Raw genomic sequence first — 15,284 nt, forward strand, 5'->3', positions numbered from 1 at the left:
AAATCCTTTTCTTAGGCCAAACTCCTCCAGGGTCCATTTGGATGGGTAATCTAAAATACTGACCCTTGACCATTTTGCATGTGGTGAATGAGTACTCCTGTGTTCAGAGGTACCCAGATGTTTCCAAGCCAATGTATTCCTCTCCTAAGAGAGGTCTTAAAACATTAAAGTTGAGAGCTGAATCAGTTTCATACTATATATGGTGTTCATGCAAGTGATAGAAATCTGAGTGTATTTATAATACTGATTTGCTGCAGTAATGTGGATTGGGAACAAATGCTTTTTTGGATAATAGCCAATGCTTAAGATTGGTTTTACAGTGGCATGTAAAATCAGTATATCGCTTGTAAAGACAACAGTTGAAAAACTGATACGGGCTTCTTAAAACAACAACAAAAAGCTTGAATTTGGAGAAGCAATATATGCCTAGATGCATACTTGTGATGTATCATATAAGCAGGAAGATAGACTATTATAACTTGATGAATGCTGAGATACCCATATTCCAATACTTATACATTCTTGATTTTACTTATTTATCAGGTACTGGATTTCTTATATATTTTTCTGCTTTGTGTAGAGATCATTTCTTTTAATTACCTATGCCTTAAATGTAATACTGTACTGACAGGAAAATATTACATAGCATCGAAATGAAAAAATCTAATCATGAAATTAGTTGAGCTGCTTTGCATACTGATAATAAATATTTGAACAAAAATAGTTGGCAAAAATGACACGTGTTTTTGGGTGTGTCAGTTTAACTGTTTATGATCAGCACAGCAGCTTTTTTGACATACCTCATTTGCTAGATCTTTGTATTACTACATGGATAACTGTTGTTTATGGAACCTGTGTAAGGTAATGATTGATTGCACTGTTTGCTCATAGCCTAGAATGTAAATGATCTGTTGTTTTTTTCTGCATTTTCTAAGATTGCCAATGTTTGTTTTGTTCTAGGATGTTCAGAAAGAGAGAGAAACCCACACATATCTCAGTAAAGACGAAGTTAAAGAGAAGATTCAAAACTATAATTCATCTGTTACTGACAAATTAAAGATGACCTTGGTAAGATTCACATAGAACTGCTGTAGTTTATAATTGAATAGCTGAATGTAACTCCATATAATGCTTTATTTGTCACTTTGTCTTTAGCATTTTTCATGTGCAACTGTGCCTTAATGACTTTGTAGTGTACTACAGGAAAAGGGCCATTTCTTAGCCCTGAAATGTATTTAAGCCACTTTCAGCCCTCATTTGTTTGGGGTTAAGAGGATAAGGGTAGAAACCATAAACCTGTACATGGTGTTGTGAAAAGTTAACATGTTTAAAATACGCTCAACTGTCAATAAATAAATGGATTCCTTCCACCTCTCAATTATACCAATACAGCCAGCACAGGGAGAATATGGCTGTTTATTTTTATCAGACTGTCTATACGTATGTCTCTTATAAAACTACATTACCATGGCACCCAAATATGTTAAATCAAGCAGAAATAACTCTTGTAGTTATGACACTTTTTACATTAATTTCAGAAAGTTTGATTTCTGGGGATGGTTTTAAGAAGTAGGTTTTCAGTGTGATAAGAATATAAATAAATATTTTATATAATAAAGAAGTTAAGATGCACACTGATTCTTAACTTCTAAATCTTCTATGATTGTTTATTAATAAAATCCATATTTACCTGGCTAAAATGTTATAACTCAATCTATGTATAAATTGTCAGATCCTTTTATGTTCCATTAGATGTACTGTACATCCAAACTTAGAAGTTCTGTTACATTCTAAATTACTTTATATATGCAACCCTTATCTACTAAACTGATTTTTGTTATGTATTTTCATATGGTTTGGAATTAATACTTGTAAAATCACGTTGCCAAAAGCCCTGTAACATTTGACTAATTACTTGTTTTCAGAACTAATTACAAGAAGAAACTTTCCATGTTGGTTAGGTTAGCATAAGCGTTTAGCCTGAGATATTCAAAAGGGTAAGTCTATTAGGCACCCAATTCCCATTGAATTGCAATAGAATTTGGGCATCTAACCCCCTTTGACAATCACAGCTTTAAGCATTGCACAACTGTGTGTGACATTGTGTTATGTATTGTGACAGACCCAGGCCAATGTGGTACAGGAGTCTGGTAGAGGGTACAGTGTGGTACAGGAGTCTCCCAGCCTAAGGGGAGGATCCACAGGTCTGGGACACCAAGTAATTATGTGGGACAAGTAATGAAAAAACAGGATCGGGAGTGAGGTCAGAGGGCTAAACTAAGGGAACCTGATGGGGACACCGAGCAGAGAACCCCGGACAATGCCCACTGCTCCTCGAAGGCGTCAAGGGAGCCAGTGGACGCCGCCCAGAGGAACTCTGCCTGGATGCGTGAACAGATGGAGGAATGGAAATAGGCCCTACGGTCACAGGAAATCCCGTCGGCCAACCTCCTCTCCCTGGTGTTGTAGATGGCTAGTTTGGCCAGGGCTAAGAGGAGGTTGATAAGGAGATCCCGGGACTTCATGGGGCCACGGATGGGGAGCTTGTAGATAAAAAGGTGAGGGGAAAAGTGCAACCAAAAACGCAATAAAATATTCAAGAGGAGCTGGAACAGTGGCTGCAACCTGGCGCACTCCAAATAAATGTGCGCCAAGGTTACAGGAGTCTGGTAGAGGGCAAATATACTAGTCCCTAGCTGAGTAGTTCTCTGTTCCCTGAGTGACTAGAGCAGGGGCAGCACTGGAGTAATCAGAAACCTGCTAGAACCAATTAAGGCAGACAGGCTGATTAGAACTCCTGCCGCCAATCAAGGCAGGCTAATCAGGGCACCTGGGTTTAAAAAGGAGCTCACTCCAGTCAGGGAGGAGGGAGCTAGAGGAGAGGAAGTGCGTGTAAGGAGCTGGGAGCAAGAGGCACAAGGAGCTGAGAGTGAGAGGCTGTGCTGCTGGAGGACTAAGGAGTACAAGCTTATCAGACACCAGGAGGAAGGTCCTGTGGTGAGGATAAAGAAGGTGTTTGGAGGAGGCCGTGGAGAAGTAGCCCAGGGAGTTGTAACTGTCATGCAGCTGTTACAAGAGGCACTATAGACAGCTGCAATCCACAGGGCCCTGGGCTGGAACCCAGAGTAGAGGGTGGGCCCGGGTTCCCCCCAAACCTCCCAACTCCTGATCAGACACAGGAGGAGTTGATCCAGACTGTGGGGAAGATCACTGAGGTGAGCAAATCTGCCAACAAGTGCAGGACCCACCTAGGTAGAGGAGGAACTTTGTCACAGTGGGTATGCAAAGTTATATTGTAGAGTGTGCTTTTAATATAAAGTGTATGCAAATGTATCTGCACATATATAATATTACAAACAGAAACTCTGTTAAAAACATTATTCCGGTTGCAAAGTCTAGTGCCCAGAAGCTAGGAAATGCCAGAATTTCAGCTCTCTTGTGCATATGCATTATGCAGTCTTTAATGAGCAGGTATTCAATATTTTGTTTGGCCCCCAAGCCTTATTTACTCACATTATATTCAGAGCAGGGTTTGAATAGAATTATTCATTTCCTCATTGGCTTTTCTGTGGCACTTATCACTATAGTATCTGTTTCACTAATATTAATGAAGCTATTTTTCACAACGCCCCTGTGAGGTGAGGGACTAATATTATCCCCATTTTATAGATGAGGAACTGAAGCACAGAGAGATCACAAGTACCTACTAATTTTGGATGCCCCATTTGAGACATCTTGAAATCGACTTTTCGGAATACGTCATTAGCATTATATAGCACTTCACGTATTCAAAGCACAGCTCCCACTGGCTTCCATTACAGCTGTGAGAGCTCAGCACTTCTGCAAATCGGACCCCAGGGTCTCAAGTCAGACCCCTAGAAAATGAAGAACACACAATTAGTGACCACCTATGTGTAGTTTTTTTTGGCTTACATGACATGGCTAGCATCCCATAGGAACTCTACAGCAGAAGCAGGAATAGAATCCAGTGCTCTAGAGAAGCATTCAGCTACCTTAACCCTTGCTTCATTTACTACACACCTTCCAGTTTCGGCAACAAATGAGGTAGGGGACTTTTAGACAACAGCATCCTTTATCACACAACCTGGACTTATTCCCATCGCTAGTCCGTCAGGGATCCTGTGGAAAAAACAGGATATAATCAGGTAATTAAAGACTGTAAGATAATGCATATGTACAAGGGGGCCAAATTAAGGATGTACAGCAACTTGTAGCATTTCCTAATTGTTGAGTGCTTGACTTTGCTACCTTAATGATGCTCTTTAACTCTGTCTGTCTGTGTGTTTTCCTAGTTTTTTTTTTTTTAAAGAAGTAAATGGGAAAAACAAATTCCACCGTGTTGACATGGGTCATTAGCAGGGTTAGAACCTACAGACAGACACACACACTCATCCACCTGCTACTTGAGCTAATGTAGTAACTGCTAGCAGTAGTAGAATGTCATCCTTTGTGGACCAGCATGTAGAGCAGGGGAGAAGGGAGAACAGATGGGTGTGCTTTCCCAGTGAGTTTCACAGTGGGTTTGGCAAAGTTATAAGCAACTGAAAACAGAGTCTTGTAATTGGAAATGTTGGGCAACCTTAATATTAGGAATTGCTACCAACTCTGCCTATTTTAAATTTAAAAAAGTGTATGAACGTGTTTGTGGGCGAATTTGTGACAATACTAGTTTGACAATCTCAAAATGTATTCTCTCTAGTTTAAATTTTGTTTCATGTGGAAGTATACCATAGAACAAGTGAAATAGGTGGAAGAAGGATAGGTAAAAAGGAGATGCTTTGGTTTTATTCTTCTTTCATACAGAGTCTTTCAGTGGCACTTTTCTCAAACCTGTTAATTTTTTTCCTTTGTGCTTTTAAAAAAAAGTTTATATTTAAAATGTAAGGAATCCATTGAACAAGTTTTCATTTGTAAAATATTGTAAATTTTCTAACTTCTATGTTATAAATTGTAAAGGTTAATTGGAGGTCACAGTTTGAATTACAAGATCTCACGTGCTTCCTGACTAATATGAATAATACATTTATAATATAAAATAAAAAGCCAGTATCTTGCAAACTTATATCATTTTTTTCCCCAACTAACCACAGTGTGAGCTCAAAAGATGGATTAATTGTTTGTGTGCAGTAGTGGAATCTCCCCTTTGTAACCTGCTAAAGCAGAGCTCTGACAGCTTGTTGGGAATACCAGTTCTCTCTCTCTCTCTGCAGTTGTTTCCCTGTTTCCATCATCAGTTGGTAGCTTGGTGAGATGGTTGCTTAATTTTTCTACCAAGACTGAAAATTCACCATTAGCTTTCATAGGATTATTTGCTTGATGCTTATCTAGATCTCTTGGAATTCAACTGTAATTCCAAAAACTGAAGTGAATTTTGTGGCAGCCATGGAATAGGTGAATGTGTCTGGTTATGTAAAACACAGACTCTTAAAAAAAAAAATTTGCCTCAGGTGGTATAACACATTTTGAAGAGTCCATTGCAATCTGTACTTTATTCCTATTGATGTTGTCATAATAAATAGGTCACTATTAATTTTATAAAATATTGTGCTTGTCTTCCTGCTGCAGAACTCAAATGGGACTTACACTGGCTTCATCAAAGTTCAGATGGAACTATACAGACCTATTACTGTGCAGACTTCTGTGAATCCAGGAGAGCATGCTCACAATAACAATGAGACTTCATTTTACTTGCCTCCAGGCTACGTGAATAAGCTTCATATAAGCAGCATTAACACTGTTCGTGAAGTTATTGAGGCCTTGCTCAAAAAATTTTTAGTGTTTGACAACCCTGCCAAGTTTGCACTTTATAAACGCTGTCACAAGGAAGATCAAGGTATAATTTAGATTTGTTGTCTTCTGATGTTGGAATGGGCAAAGGGTTGGGAGGTGTACTATAGCTGTGTTGGAGAAAAGCAGGATGGGAGAGGGCAGATACGGGAGAGGTGACAATAACTCTCTCATTTCCATAAATTCAGGTTACAGGTTCTTATTTTGTGTTCTGTGAGAGATGAGGTGTGTGTGGGGTGGGGGGGATTGGCTGTTTTTCAGGTGTTTGGAGAGTAAGATGAGAGCATTATTATCTGAGGAGTGAGGCCCTGGGGTTTGTTCCTTTGTAGAGCCATCTTGGTTTAGGTAATGGATGGTAAGATGTTTTGGGAATAAGGACATAAGGGGATAAGAATATATAAAGGGAGAGGTATTTGTTGTTTTATAATTATACTTACAGGAAATGAGGATTTGCTGGAATGGGTAATAGTATGATGGGAGTGTAAGTCTCTCTTGGGGAGGTGATGTGTGGGAATAGGACTTTGCAGTTTGTCTGTGGTCCCTCATAGAAGGGAGTGGGGAATCACTCTGAGGTGGCTTCACTCCTATCTAGGGAGGATCCAGAGAGTGATTTTGGGTGACCACTAGTCTCATCGAAGATGCTTCTCATTGCGAACGTGAGGTTGCTAGGGTGGGTAGTAGAGACATGAGTTATGGTGGCTGCAATGTACAGGCAGCTGTAGATTTCCATAATGGTGGATCCTGGTGGTGCAGTGAAATGGATTGACTGAATATCTGCTAGAAATTGGGACTTGGAGGAGATGTGCTTGGTAGCTGGCTGAGATTTATGATGAGACCGAGATAATGTTTAATAAATTGGAGGAAGCATGCAGAAGAATTGGATAGTTATATGAACTTATTCTTTTAAAATACTGTTTTAGCTGAATAGCTAATGCTGCAAAAATGAATAGGCATCTATATACCTACAGTCACCTGTCACCTACAGTCTACAATGTGGCTCAGTGTTAAGACAGAAAATATTAATGTCTTATGTTTTTTGATTTATGCTTGGTGATATTGGAAAATAGGTCGCAGTAGAGTTTCAAAGGTAACATTCTGCTGGAATGTAACAGGTGTTTTTTCAGTCTCTTAATGTGCTTGATGTGATTCTCTCCTGGGTTAGTTAACCTGTACACACAGGAATGTCTCTTTGCACTAAGTGCTGTTAAAAGCTAGGAGTGCATATACATCAGGAAGTGCCAAATGAAAAGCAAAAATAGATACTCAAGTGGCATTTTCATTTTGTCAGCTTCTTGCTCTCACCCTTGGAATCCAGCTGCTTGAACTGACAATGACAGCAGCCAGCTGAAATATGACACTTCTTGCCAGCAGTCATTCCATCTAAACAGGCAGTGTTGTCTTGTAGACAGTGTGCATGTCTGAGAGTGTATGTGGAGCCTTCCCTGAAGCCTTTTCTTTAGAAGTTCTAATGGCGGTGGCCTGCCACAGCAAGAACTGGACCAAAAATACAAAATGCCAGAAGATCCAATCCTACAGCTTTCAAGTAGGGCCCCCATATCATACAGACATGGAAGTGGAGGGAAGGCTCTTGCTTCCCTCTACAAGATTTATGCCCTGTGTTTGTTCTCCTGTCACTTAAGGATCCTTGGGATGGGTGGGGGTGGGAAATATCTGTAGCCACATTGTGCCCTTGGGCACCCTGCATAGAATGGTGATGCGGAAGGAACTCTGCAAATTACCAGCTAATTTTCCAGGTTTAAAACTTTTGTTTCTATTCTTCTTATGTGCCATTATGCTCCTGGGTTTTTTTTTCTCTTTTCTTGTTTCTTTTGAATATACATTAAAATAAATATTAATGTTGGCTAAGAGCCAGGTCATTCAGTTTTGAGTGTCAGTCATTGCACTCTATTATGCCCAATACATTCTGCTCAGTCTTCCCAGCAATGGCTGTTTGTACAAAAATCTCCCCAGCAGTGCAAAGGTTTTGTAGCTACAAGTGTATGTTTTGGGGTGGAGAGTGGGTTGTTTGTTTTTTAAAGATTTTGCTCCCTAGCACACTTTCTATTAATAGTCGAGACCTTTTATTTGTAAAACTGAATAATAATTGTAACTTTCCCTTCTGCAGTTTATACATGCAAGCTCTCAGACAGAGAACATCCCCTCTATCTGCGTTTGGTAGCAGGTCCCAGCACAGAAACACTCAGTTTTGTTCTGCGTGAGCATGAAACTGGAGAGGTTATGGTAAGTTACATCTGTGTCTTTTTTGTTTAGCTTCACTGATGTGTTAAATACACTCATTCTCTCTCTCCAAAGTGTCTTTTCATGATGATCCATTTTAGTGTCTATATAACTATACACAAAATTGTGAAATACTGACCAAAAGTAGCTATGCAGGTTATTTCAAGCATGGAATATTAAAGCAGTGAGTACTGCAGTGTAGCTAGAAAAGAGTGTTCGTTTTAGACCCCTCCCTGCCCCCCTTTCACATGAGATACACCTTTCTGAACAATTCACCTTGGGCTGAATTTTTCTATTCTTGGGCTCTGTTCAAGGTTGAATACATACTTTTGGAGGGAGTACGGGGTAAGGATGAGCAACATCTCTTCATGTTTTGAGTTCCGCAATGGTGAGAAAAACTTCCCGTTTTGAAAACAAACACTCCCGCTCCCCCAATACTAAAAAGTTACTGAAATTTGAAATTAAATAGTCCTCAAAGTACGGTACATCCACAACCAAGTTTTAAAATAAGTGGTTGGATAATAAAATTATATAATTATGATAATTGAGTATTGAAGTTAGTGTGTAAATCATTTGTGAGCATACGTGGGTATCTAACATTTATAGCAGCATTTAATCAAAAACCCCACCCCCTTTGTGACATCACAATGTACATTTTCCCTGCCTCACTTGGCCAGGGGGTTGGCTAGTGCTGTTAGGCAACTACTGGAATGGTTTGCATCACTCTGATTTGTAAATATTTCATTGAAACAAAATCTCCTCCACCCTCACCTCCAAAGCATATCCCACTGGGAATCAACAATTGGAAATGCTTAGGAACTAGGGACAAGTGTATCTCTAGTCACAGGAATAGTCCCACTGTTAACCATTGTTAACCAGACAACTACAGCAACTGTAAAGGTTGGAATTCTTCCCTCCCAATCCTTTTACCTCCGTCAGATGTGAAGTGCAAAGCCTACTTGGGACCATGTCAATACTAATATTATTAAGCATCAGACAGTTTAAAAAAGGGGTTTTTGCATTTCATTTTCTTCTATGTCAGTGCAATGTTTTGAAAGTTCCAAGTTGTAATTTAAATTGTCAGTAAGCATGAAATTTAATGTAAATACAGCAACATTAACTGCTACTCTGCACATTCTGTATAGTTTATAGTATATTGCCATTTGTCAAAATGTATGCTACAAGAAAAACAGGGATAGAAATTTATAAATATGTGTAACGTGGCCAAGTTGACGTTTCTGTAGGGGGAACTTAACTTTATATTTCCTTTTTATTTTAACTGCGCACATTTGTGTTTACTCCTGCTATATGGTGTACAAAAACCAAGTTATCAATTATTTTTCGTCAAGGTCCATGTTTCTTGATCAAGGTATAGTCCAGGTCCAAACTCCAGAAAACATAATTAAAAAAATAACAATAATAATTAAATAAAAAGATTCTAGGGTCAATTCAAAAGTGTCTGGTGGTCCAGATTTGGCCCATGGTCTGCCTATTGACTACCCCTGCCATACAGTAACACTATTATTAGGATGTGGATGAAATTACTTAGTTCCAACTTTCACTCATTGACTTAGTTAGGATTAAGTGGCTACCATCAAATTATAACTCGGTCTTGTGTCTGGAAATGTATTGTATTAATGTATTATTTGTTACAGGTAGTGCTGTAGAAGAGTGTAGAGAAATGTTTTTCTGGTTTTTTTTCCCCCCATTGTGTTTATTTTGTGGATTTGCAGACACTTCATGTGTAGTTAGATTCCCCATTGTTCCTCACAGAACAGAGAAGAGAAAAATTTAAAAAAGAAAAAAATCCACAGAAGTTGGCAGGAGGGACCTCCAGCCTAGTATGAAAAACTATTTTTAGCTCTTCTCTTGATGCAGAATAGGTTTTGAGTTAACAGTGTCCCTTTAAAAATACAATCTGAGTAACTTGTGTATTTCCGGTTCACTATATCAGTCTTTCCCATTTTTTTTCATGCCAGTGGGAAGCCTTTAGCCTTCCTGAACTGCAGAACTTCTTGCGTATACTGGACAAAGAGGAAGATGAGCAACTACAGATCTTAAAGAGGCGTTATGCAGCCTACAAAGACAAACTTGAAGAAGCCCTTGGTGGGGTGTGGAAACCAGGTTAAAGTGGGGCCAAAGAACACTCAGGAAAAATGCCATGGAGCATGCCAAACCCAAACGTACAGAACAGCAGCAAAGATTAGTTTTCTTTATTCAGAAGACTGGTTTGTGAAGCAAGGGTTACTTGTGCTTTTCTGTAGATTTAGACCCATAAATCAGGGCACTTAGAGTCTTGCACCTATAAGTAAGGAATTCTGCCTGTCTGTACATCAACTTGCAACCCCCTGTTGTGCCTTAGAGGGCTTTCCAGGTTACCTTTGTGTAAGCTCTGAATCTGTTACCTAGGATGCTAACAAATAAGAATTTTTTTACCACTTTTTATTATTTGCTTTAATATTAATGATAGCTTTAAAAGTAAGGAAGTGCAAATTGATCATTTTAAAAATTAATAAAACAGCTTAGCCATGTGTGAACAAAAATCAGATTGGAGCACTATGTTTGAGATTAAATAGATTTGCACTACCTTTCTGTTTTCAAATATTTACTGTGTAATTTGTGAGAAAACAGTTATAAGTGGAAGGGGTGCAAAACCTTTGAGGTTCTGTGAAATTGTGGAAGGTTTTAAAGTAGTCTTACTGGAGAAAGTAAAGAGCAAGTTGAAAAGAAGGCAAGAGCTGAGGAAGTGCTGTAATAGCTGATGGAAGATTGATGTAGAGTGGAAATACAAATATAGAAGAAGAAATGGAATTTTTTTATAGTGAGTAGTTGTAAAAAAAAAGTTTTAGGATGTTCTAATATTGTGAATAAGTTTTTAGAATTGTGTACATTCTCACTAGAATAGAAGTGAGGATAATTAATACAAGTACTGGAAGGCAAGGAAGGAAGGAAGCTAAATATTAGTGAAATTAAATTGCCTATATTGGAGAAGCTAGTTCCTAAACATGTGAAAGCATGTGTGGTTTGAGATGTGCAACGAACTTAATGAGCTGTTACCTGCTTGAATTTTGAAACGTGGATAGTGAGTATATCTCATTTTTATAAGGAACACCCACCTAATTGGTCACTGAATGTCTAGATTAGAAATATAGATGCAGGTACACTGGTCTAACTGAAATCAGATCTTTCAACTGAGGTCAAAGAGACATTTTTTAGGATGGACAATTTGAAATTGTCCAATCTTATGGAGACATGAAAGCATCCTTCACTAGTGTGTTTACTTAAAGAGAAGTAGAATTTCTTGTTTGTATTTCCAAGGAAGCAGAGAATTAGAATATATTGGTCATGTTGTAGATGAATGGCTTAATAACTCCAGTTCTGATAATTAGATTTTTTTCTACTAATTATATTTTTAAAAAATGGTCCAACAGCTAGTTACCAAATTCTGTACACTGCTGATTTACTTGATTAAGAGTAGGAAAAAAATGTAGCGAAAGAAAATTTTGTACTTTACTGTAAATGTAATTATTATTCTTTCAGAAATATTTATCTAAAGAAGCACGTTCAAAGATACCAAAGAAATGGGTGTGCAATAAAAGCATGAAGAAGGTTTGAATAACTGACAAGTTTTAGTCAGAACCACATAGGGGGTGGTGGTGGTGGTGGTGATCAGGATTTATGCTAGTAAACAAATAGATAAATGGATAGTGATGACGAGTCAAGAACAGCAATTGTTTCTGTTACCGTAAAGATGTTCATTGTGAATTCCCAAGGAGTAGTTGACACTTTGGTGACACCTAGTGGATACTCTGTGAAACTCCAAGCTGTTTCTGTTCTTTATATGAATTTGACATAATTGTGCCTTTGTTTCCTTTATTTAGTAATGGACAACTCCTTTTTTTGGGGGGGGTGGGGAGGAATATTTTTTGCAGACACATCAAGACAATCATACATTTTAAAGTGTTAAGAGAACTTAAAAAGTAGGACTAACTATAAAAATATATATGGTATATCTTGTTTGTTTTTATTTTATTTCACATGTAACATTGTAGGGCATGTGGGACTTTTATCATCAAATTGAGACACTTTACCACAATGGTTCAGGGAGTACTTTTACATTTTGTTAACATTGTTTTTCTATAAATACTACAGCATATGGATGGGTATTCTATTAACATCCACTTAATTTATGTAGTGTTACCCATAACAATGTAATCATTAGATAATAGTTAACGTTGAACCATTTGTTCTTCAGATTTCAACACTGTTTGAGTCTGTAGTTTATAGATATGTGAATTTTTTTACTTGAACTAAATTATCTGTCTTTAAAGTGGGCATCTTCATTTGCTTTAGCCAAAACCTCAATCAGTGTCTTATGCACTACAAGTTTTAATTTGGAAAAAAAACCTTACTGTATTTTAATTTTGTCTTAGTCCACAGTTAATTGTTAAGACTGTTTTGTTTTATTTTTTTTACATACTGGTTACTACAACAGCTTTAATTTAAATGAAATGGTCACATCTGGCCCATTTTTTTTCTTTTTAATTTTATTATCAAATAATCAAGCTGTCAAACCTTTGTTGCAGAACTGTATTGTATTCATTATGTGATGGTACCAGAATTATGATTAAATGACCAGGGGGCAATGCAGGGAAACCTTTAAAATTTATGTCTTAAAAAAATTATACTATTTATAATTTTGACAAGTTTAATTTTATTTTTATAGGGAAGCTTTTATTCCCCTTGATGTTGTTATTGAAATGGCAAATGATAGTTCCATTATTAAAGTTGAAGTTGGCAGTACTTTGTCATTTGTGTGGTGTTTACTTACCTTGCTAATATTGTATTACCTGAAGTTCAAGTTGTGTTCATTTAATGCTAAACAAGACCTCTTTATAAGGAAGCTACTTGGCAAAATACAGCCTCCTTTTAAGCACAAATTAAGATTTATTACTCTGGGAGGAATTCTGCGCCAAAAAATAAAAAAAAAATCTGCGCACAATATTTTAAAATTCTGCAAATTTTATTTGTCAAAATAATACTACATAATCATGGCAGTTTCAATTATTTTACTAACTTATTTCAAAATACCTGTCAGCAAGTATGTCTGTGACAATACAGACACACACACAAACTCCCCCAGGAGGAGAAAGTTAAAGAAACCCCTATGACAACCCAGTTCCTGTTTCTCTGCCCCCTCCCCTCCAGAGCCCAGCTGGGGGGCCAGACATCCGCAGCCCCTCCCCCCACACAGCCCAGCTGCGGGGCCCCCCTTGCCCAGATACCCGCAACCCCTCATCCCGAGCCCAGCTGCGGGGCCCCCCATTGCCCAGATGCCCACACCTCTTTCCCCCCAGAGCCCAGTCATAGGGTCCCCCAGCCGAGACACCCACCCTCACTCCCTCAGAACCCAGCTGCAGGCTCCCCACAGCCCAAACACCCACCCTCTCTACCCCTCAGAGCTCAGGGATCCAGAGGGAAAAACAGCCTGATGCTAAATCCCGAGCTTGTGTAGTTTCCTGTGCACCACTGCCTCCTTCCTTCAGGGCAAGCTGGGAACTGAAGCTGCTGGGAATCCTCTAGCTCTCTCCCCTCCCCCCAGCAGTGTCTTCTACGTGAGAGCTGAGCTCTGCTGGTTCCAGCAGTCCCTAGTGGCGGCCAGCACCACTGCAGCTCATTTCTGTGGGGGAAAGGAAATTTTGCATGCACAACATTAATTTCTGCAAAACTCTGCATTGCGCAGTGGTGCAGAATTCCCCCAGGATAATTTATCTGAGACAAGAAATGTTTACTTTGGCATATATGTGCACACCATCAGCATAAAGTTTATTTTTTATTTTGTCTCCTGGTTTGATTAACAATATAAGCACTCACAGTGGCTTAGTGGACAGAGTATTGGATTAGGATTCTGGAGATTTAGGTTCTGTTCCCGCCTCTGCTATTGTCATCCTGGGTGACACTGGGCAAGTCACTTCACCTTCCTGTTCCTTAGTTTTCCTATCTGTAACGTGGAGGTAACAAGGAACAGGAAGGTGAAGTGTAAAGCACTGTGAGATCTAATGATGAAAAATGCTACTTAAAAGCTAGCTGCTATTTAATTATTTATAAAACAAAAGAAAAATTCCTTGTCTCCTAAGAACCTTGTTACGAAAAGGCTTAATTCAGTACATTATTTTCTAGCACCAGCACTTGGATTAAGGGTGCTTTGAATTTGTAAGGGACACGCTCAATTCAAAGGTGGCCCAAAATTTAGGTTTTGGAAGAACATAATTTTATGAAACATGAGACCAGAAGAAATGTTTGCATGGATTGTTTTCTTTAAAATTCCAATAGTAAGGGTAGTTTTTAACAAAATAAACACTTTCTTTGGTAATGGTTGTAACGCTAAACATTGCAACATTGCAACATTGAGATTTTGTCACTGTCCAAATTGATAACAAAATGGAAAAAGTAACCAAACAGCAAAAACAAGAAGGGATTGGAGTATTTAAAATGATCTGGTTTTAATATTGTGGTAGTATCATGATTCTGTATGTAAATAACAAAGGAGAACTCTTTAACTCAATTGGCAGAGGTAACTTTCTTGCTGTCATTGCAAACGTTATTGGTATTTACCTTTTGCCGTCGCCTATTGATCCAGAGCCATTCATGTAGGTCCTTTTACTTTTAATTTCAGTAATGTGTATGTTTGCTGAGAAGTAATTGTACTTTCTTCTTTGAGGAGTGTCCCTGTCGGTGCTCCACTTTAGGTATCTTGGTGTCGGAGATTTGTAGTAGCAGTGCCCCGGTTGGCTGCACACGTGTGGCAGCCACCTCACCCACTCCAAGTAGTTACCCCAGGTGCGCAGCCAACCATCCCCCCGTTCAGTCAGAATGACAGCAGCTCCCTTAACAACTCTAGATATTCCTCTTATTTCAGCCCAATCAATCACCACATCTGTCATCATGCGGAGGACTTCCTGGCTCTATCTCACTGGCTTTCCCAGGGAAGTTCAGGCTACCGTAGAGGACGTACCTTTCGAAGGCCAAAAATTGTTCGCAGAGAGCAGAGATGTATCCTTACACACCTTGAAGGACTCCCGTGCAACTTAGACACTGGGAATATACCTTCCCGCGAACAAAAAGAAACGACGATTCCAGACTGCCCCATACAGCCAGCCTCAATGAAATTATGACCAACACCGCAAGCAGAGCCAGACGAGACGCTGACAAATGCAAGAGCAGTCATCTACGTCTCA

At 38.8% G+C, this 15,284-nt stretch overlaps 1 protein-coding gene across 3 annotated transcripts in view; it reads left to right on the forward strand.

Annotated features, from left to right (window-relative positions):
* RASSF3 (Ras association domain family member 3) overlaps positions 1 to 12,849 on the forward strand; it is a 156,217-nt gene extending 143,368 nt beyond the window's left edge. For all 3 annotated transcript variants that reach the window (XM_050924069.1, XM_050924073.1, XM_050924075.1), the window contains 4 exons: positions 961 to 1,068; positions 5,587 to 5,854; positions 7,934 to 8,049; positions 10,026 to 12,849. In XM_050924069.1, coding sequence (XP_050780026.1) covers positions 961 to 1,068; positions 5,587 to 5,854; positions 7,934 to 8,049; positions 10,026 to 10,175 — 642 coding nt within the window. In that variant the 3' untranslated portion in view covers positions 10,176 to 12,849. The remainder of the gene's footprint in view (positions 1 to 960; positions 1,069 to 5,586; positions 5,855 to 7,933; positions 8,050 to 10,025) is intronic.
* Positions 12,850 to 15,284: the final 2,435 nt, after the last annotated feature.

Source organism: Gopherus flavomarginatus, chromosome 1 (genome assembly GCF_025201925.1).
Source record: "Gopherus flavomarginatus isolate rGopFla2 chromosome 1, rGopFla2.mat.asm, whole genome shotgun sequence".
NCBI classification, from domain to species: domain Eukaryota; kingdom Metazoa; phylum Chordata; order Testudines; family Testudinidae; genus Gopherus; species Gopherus flavomarginatus.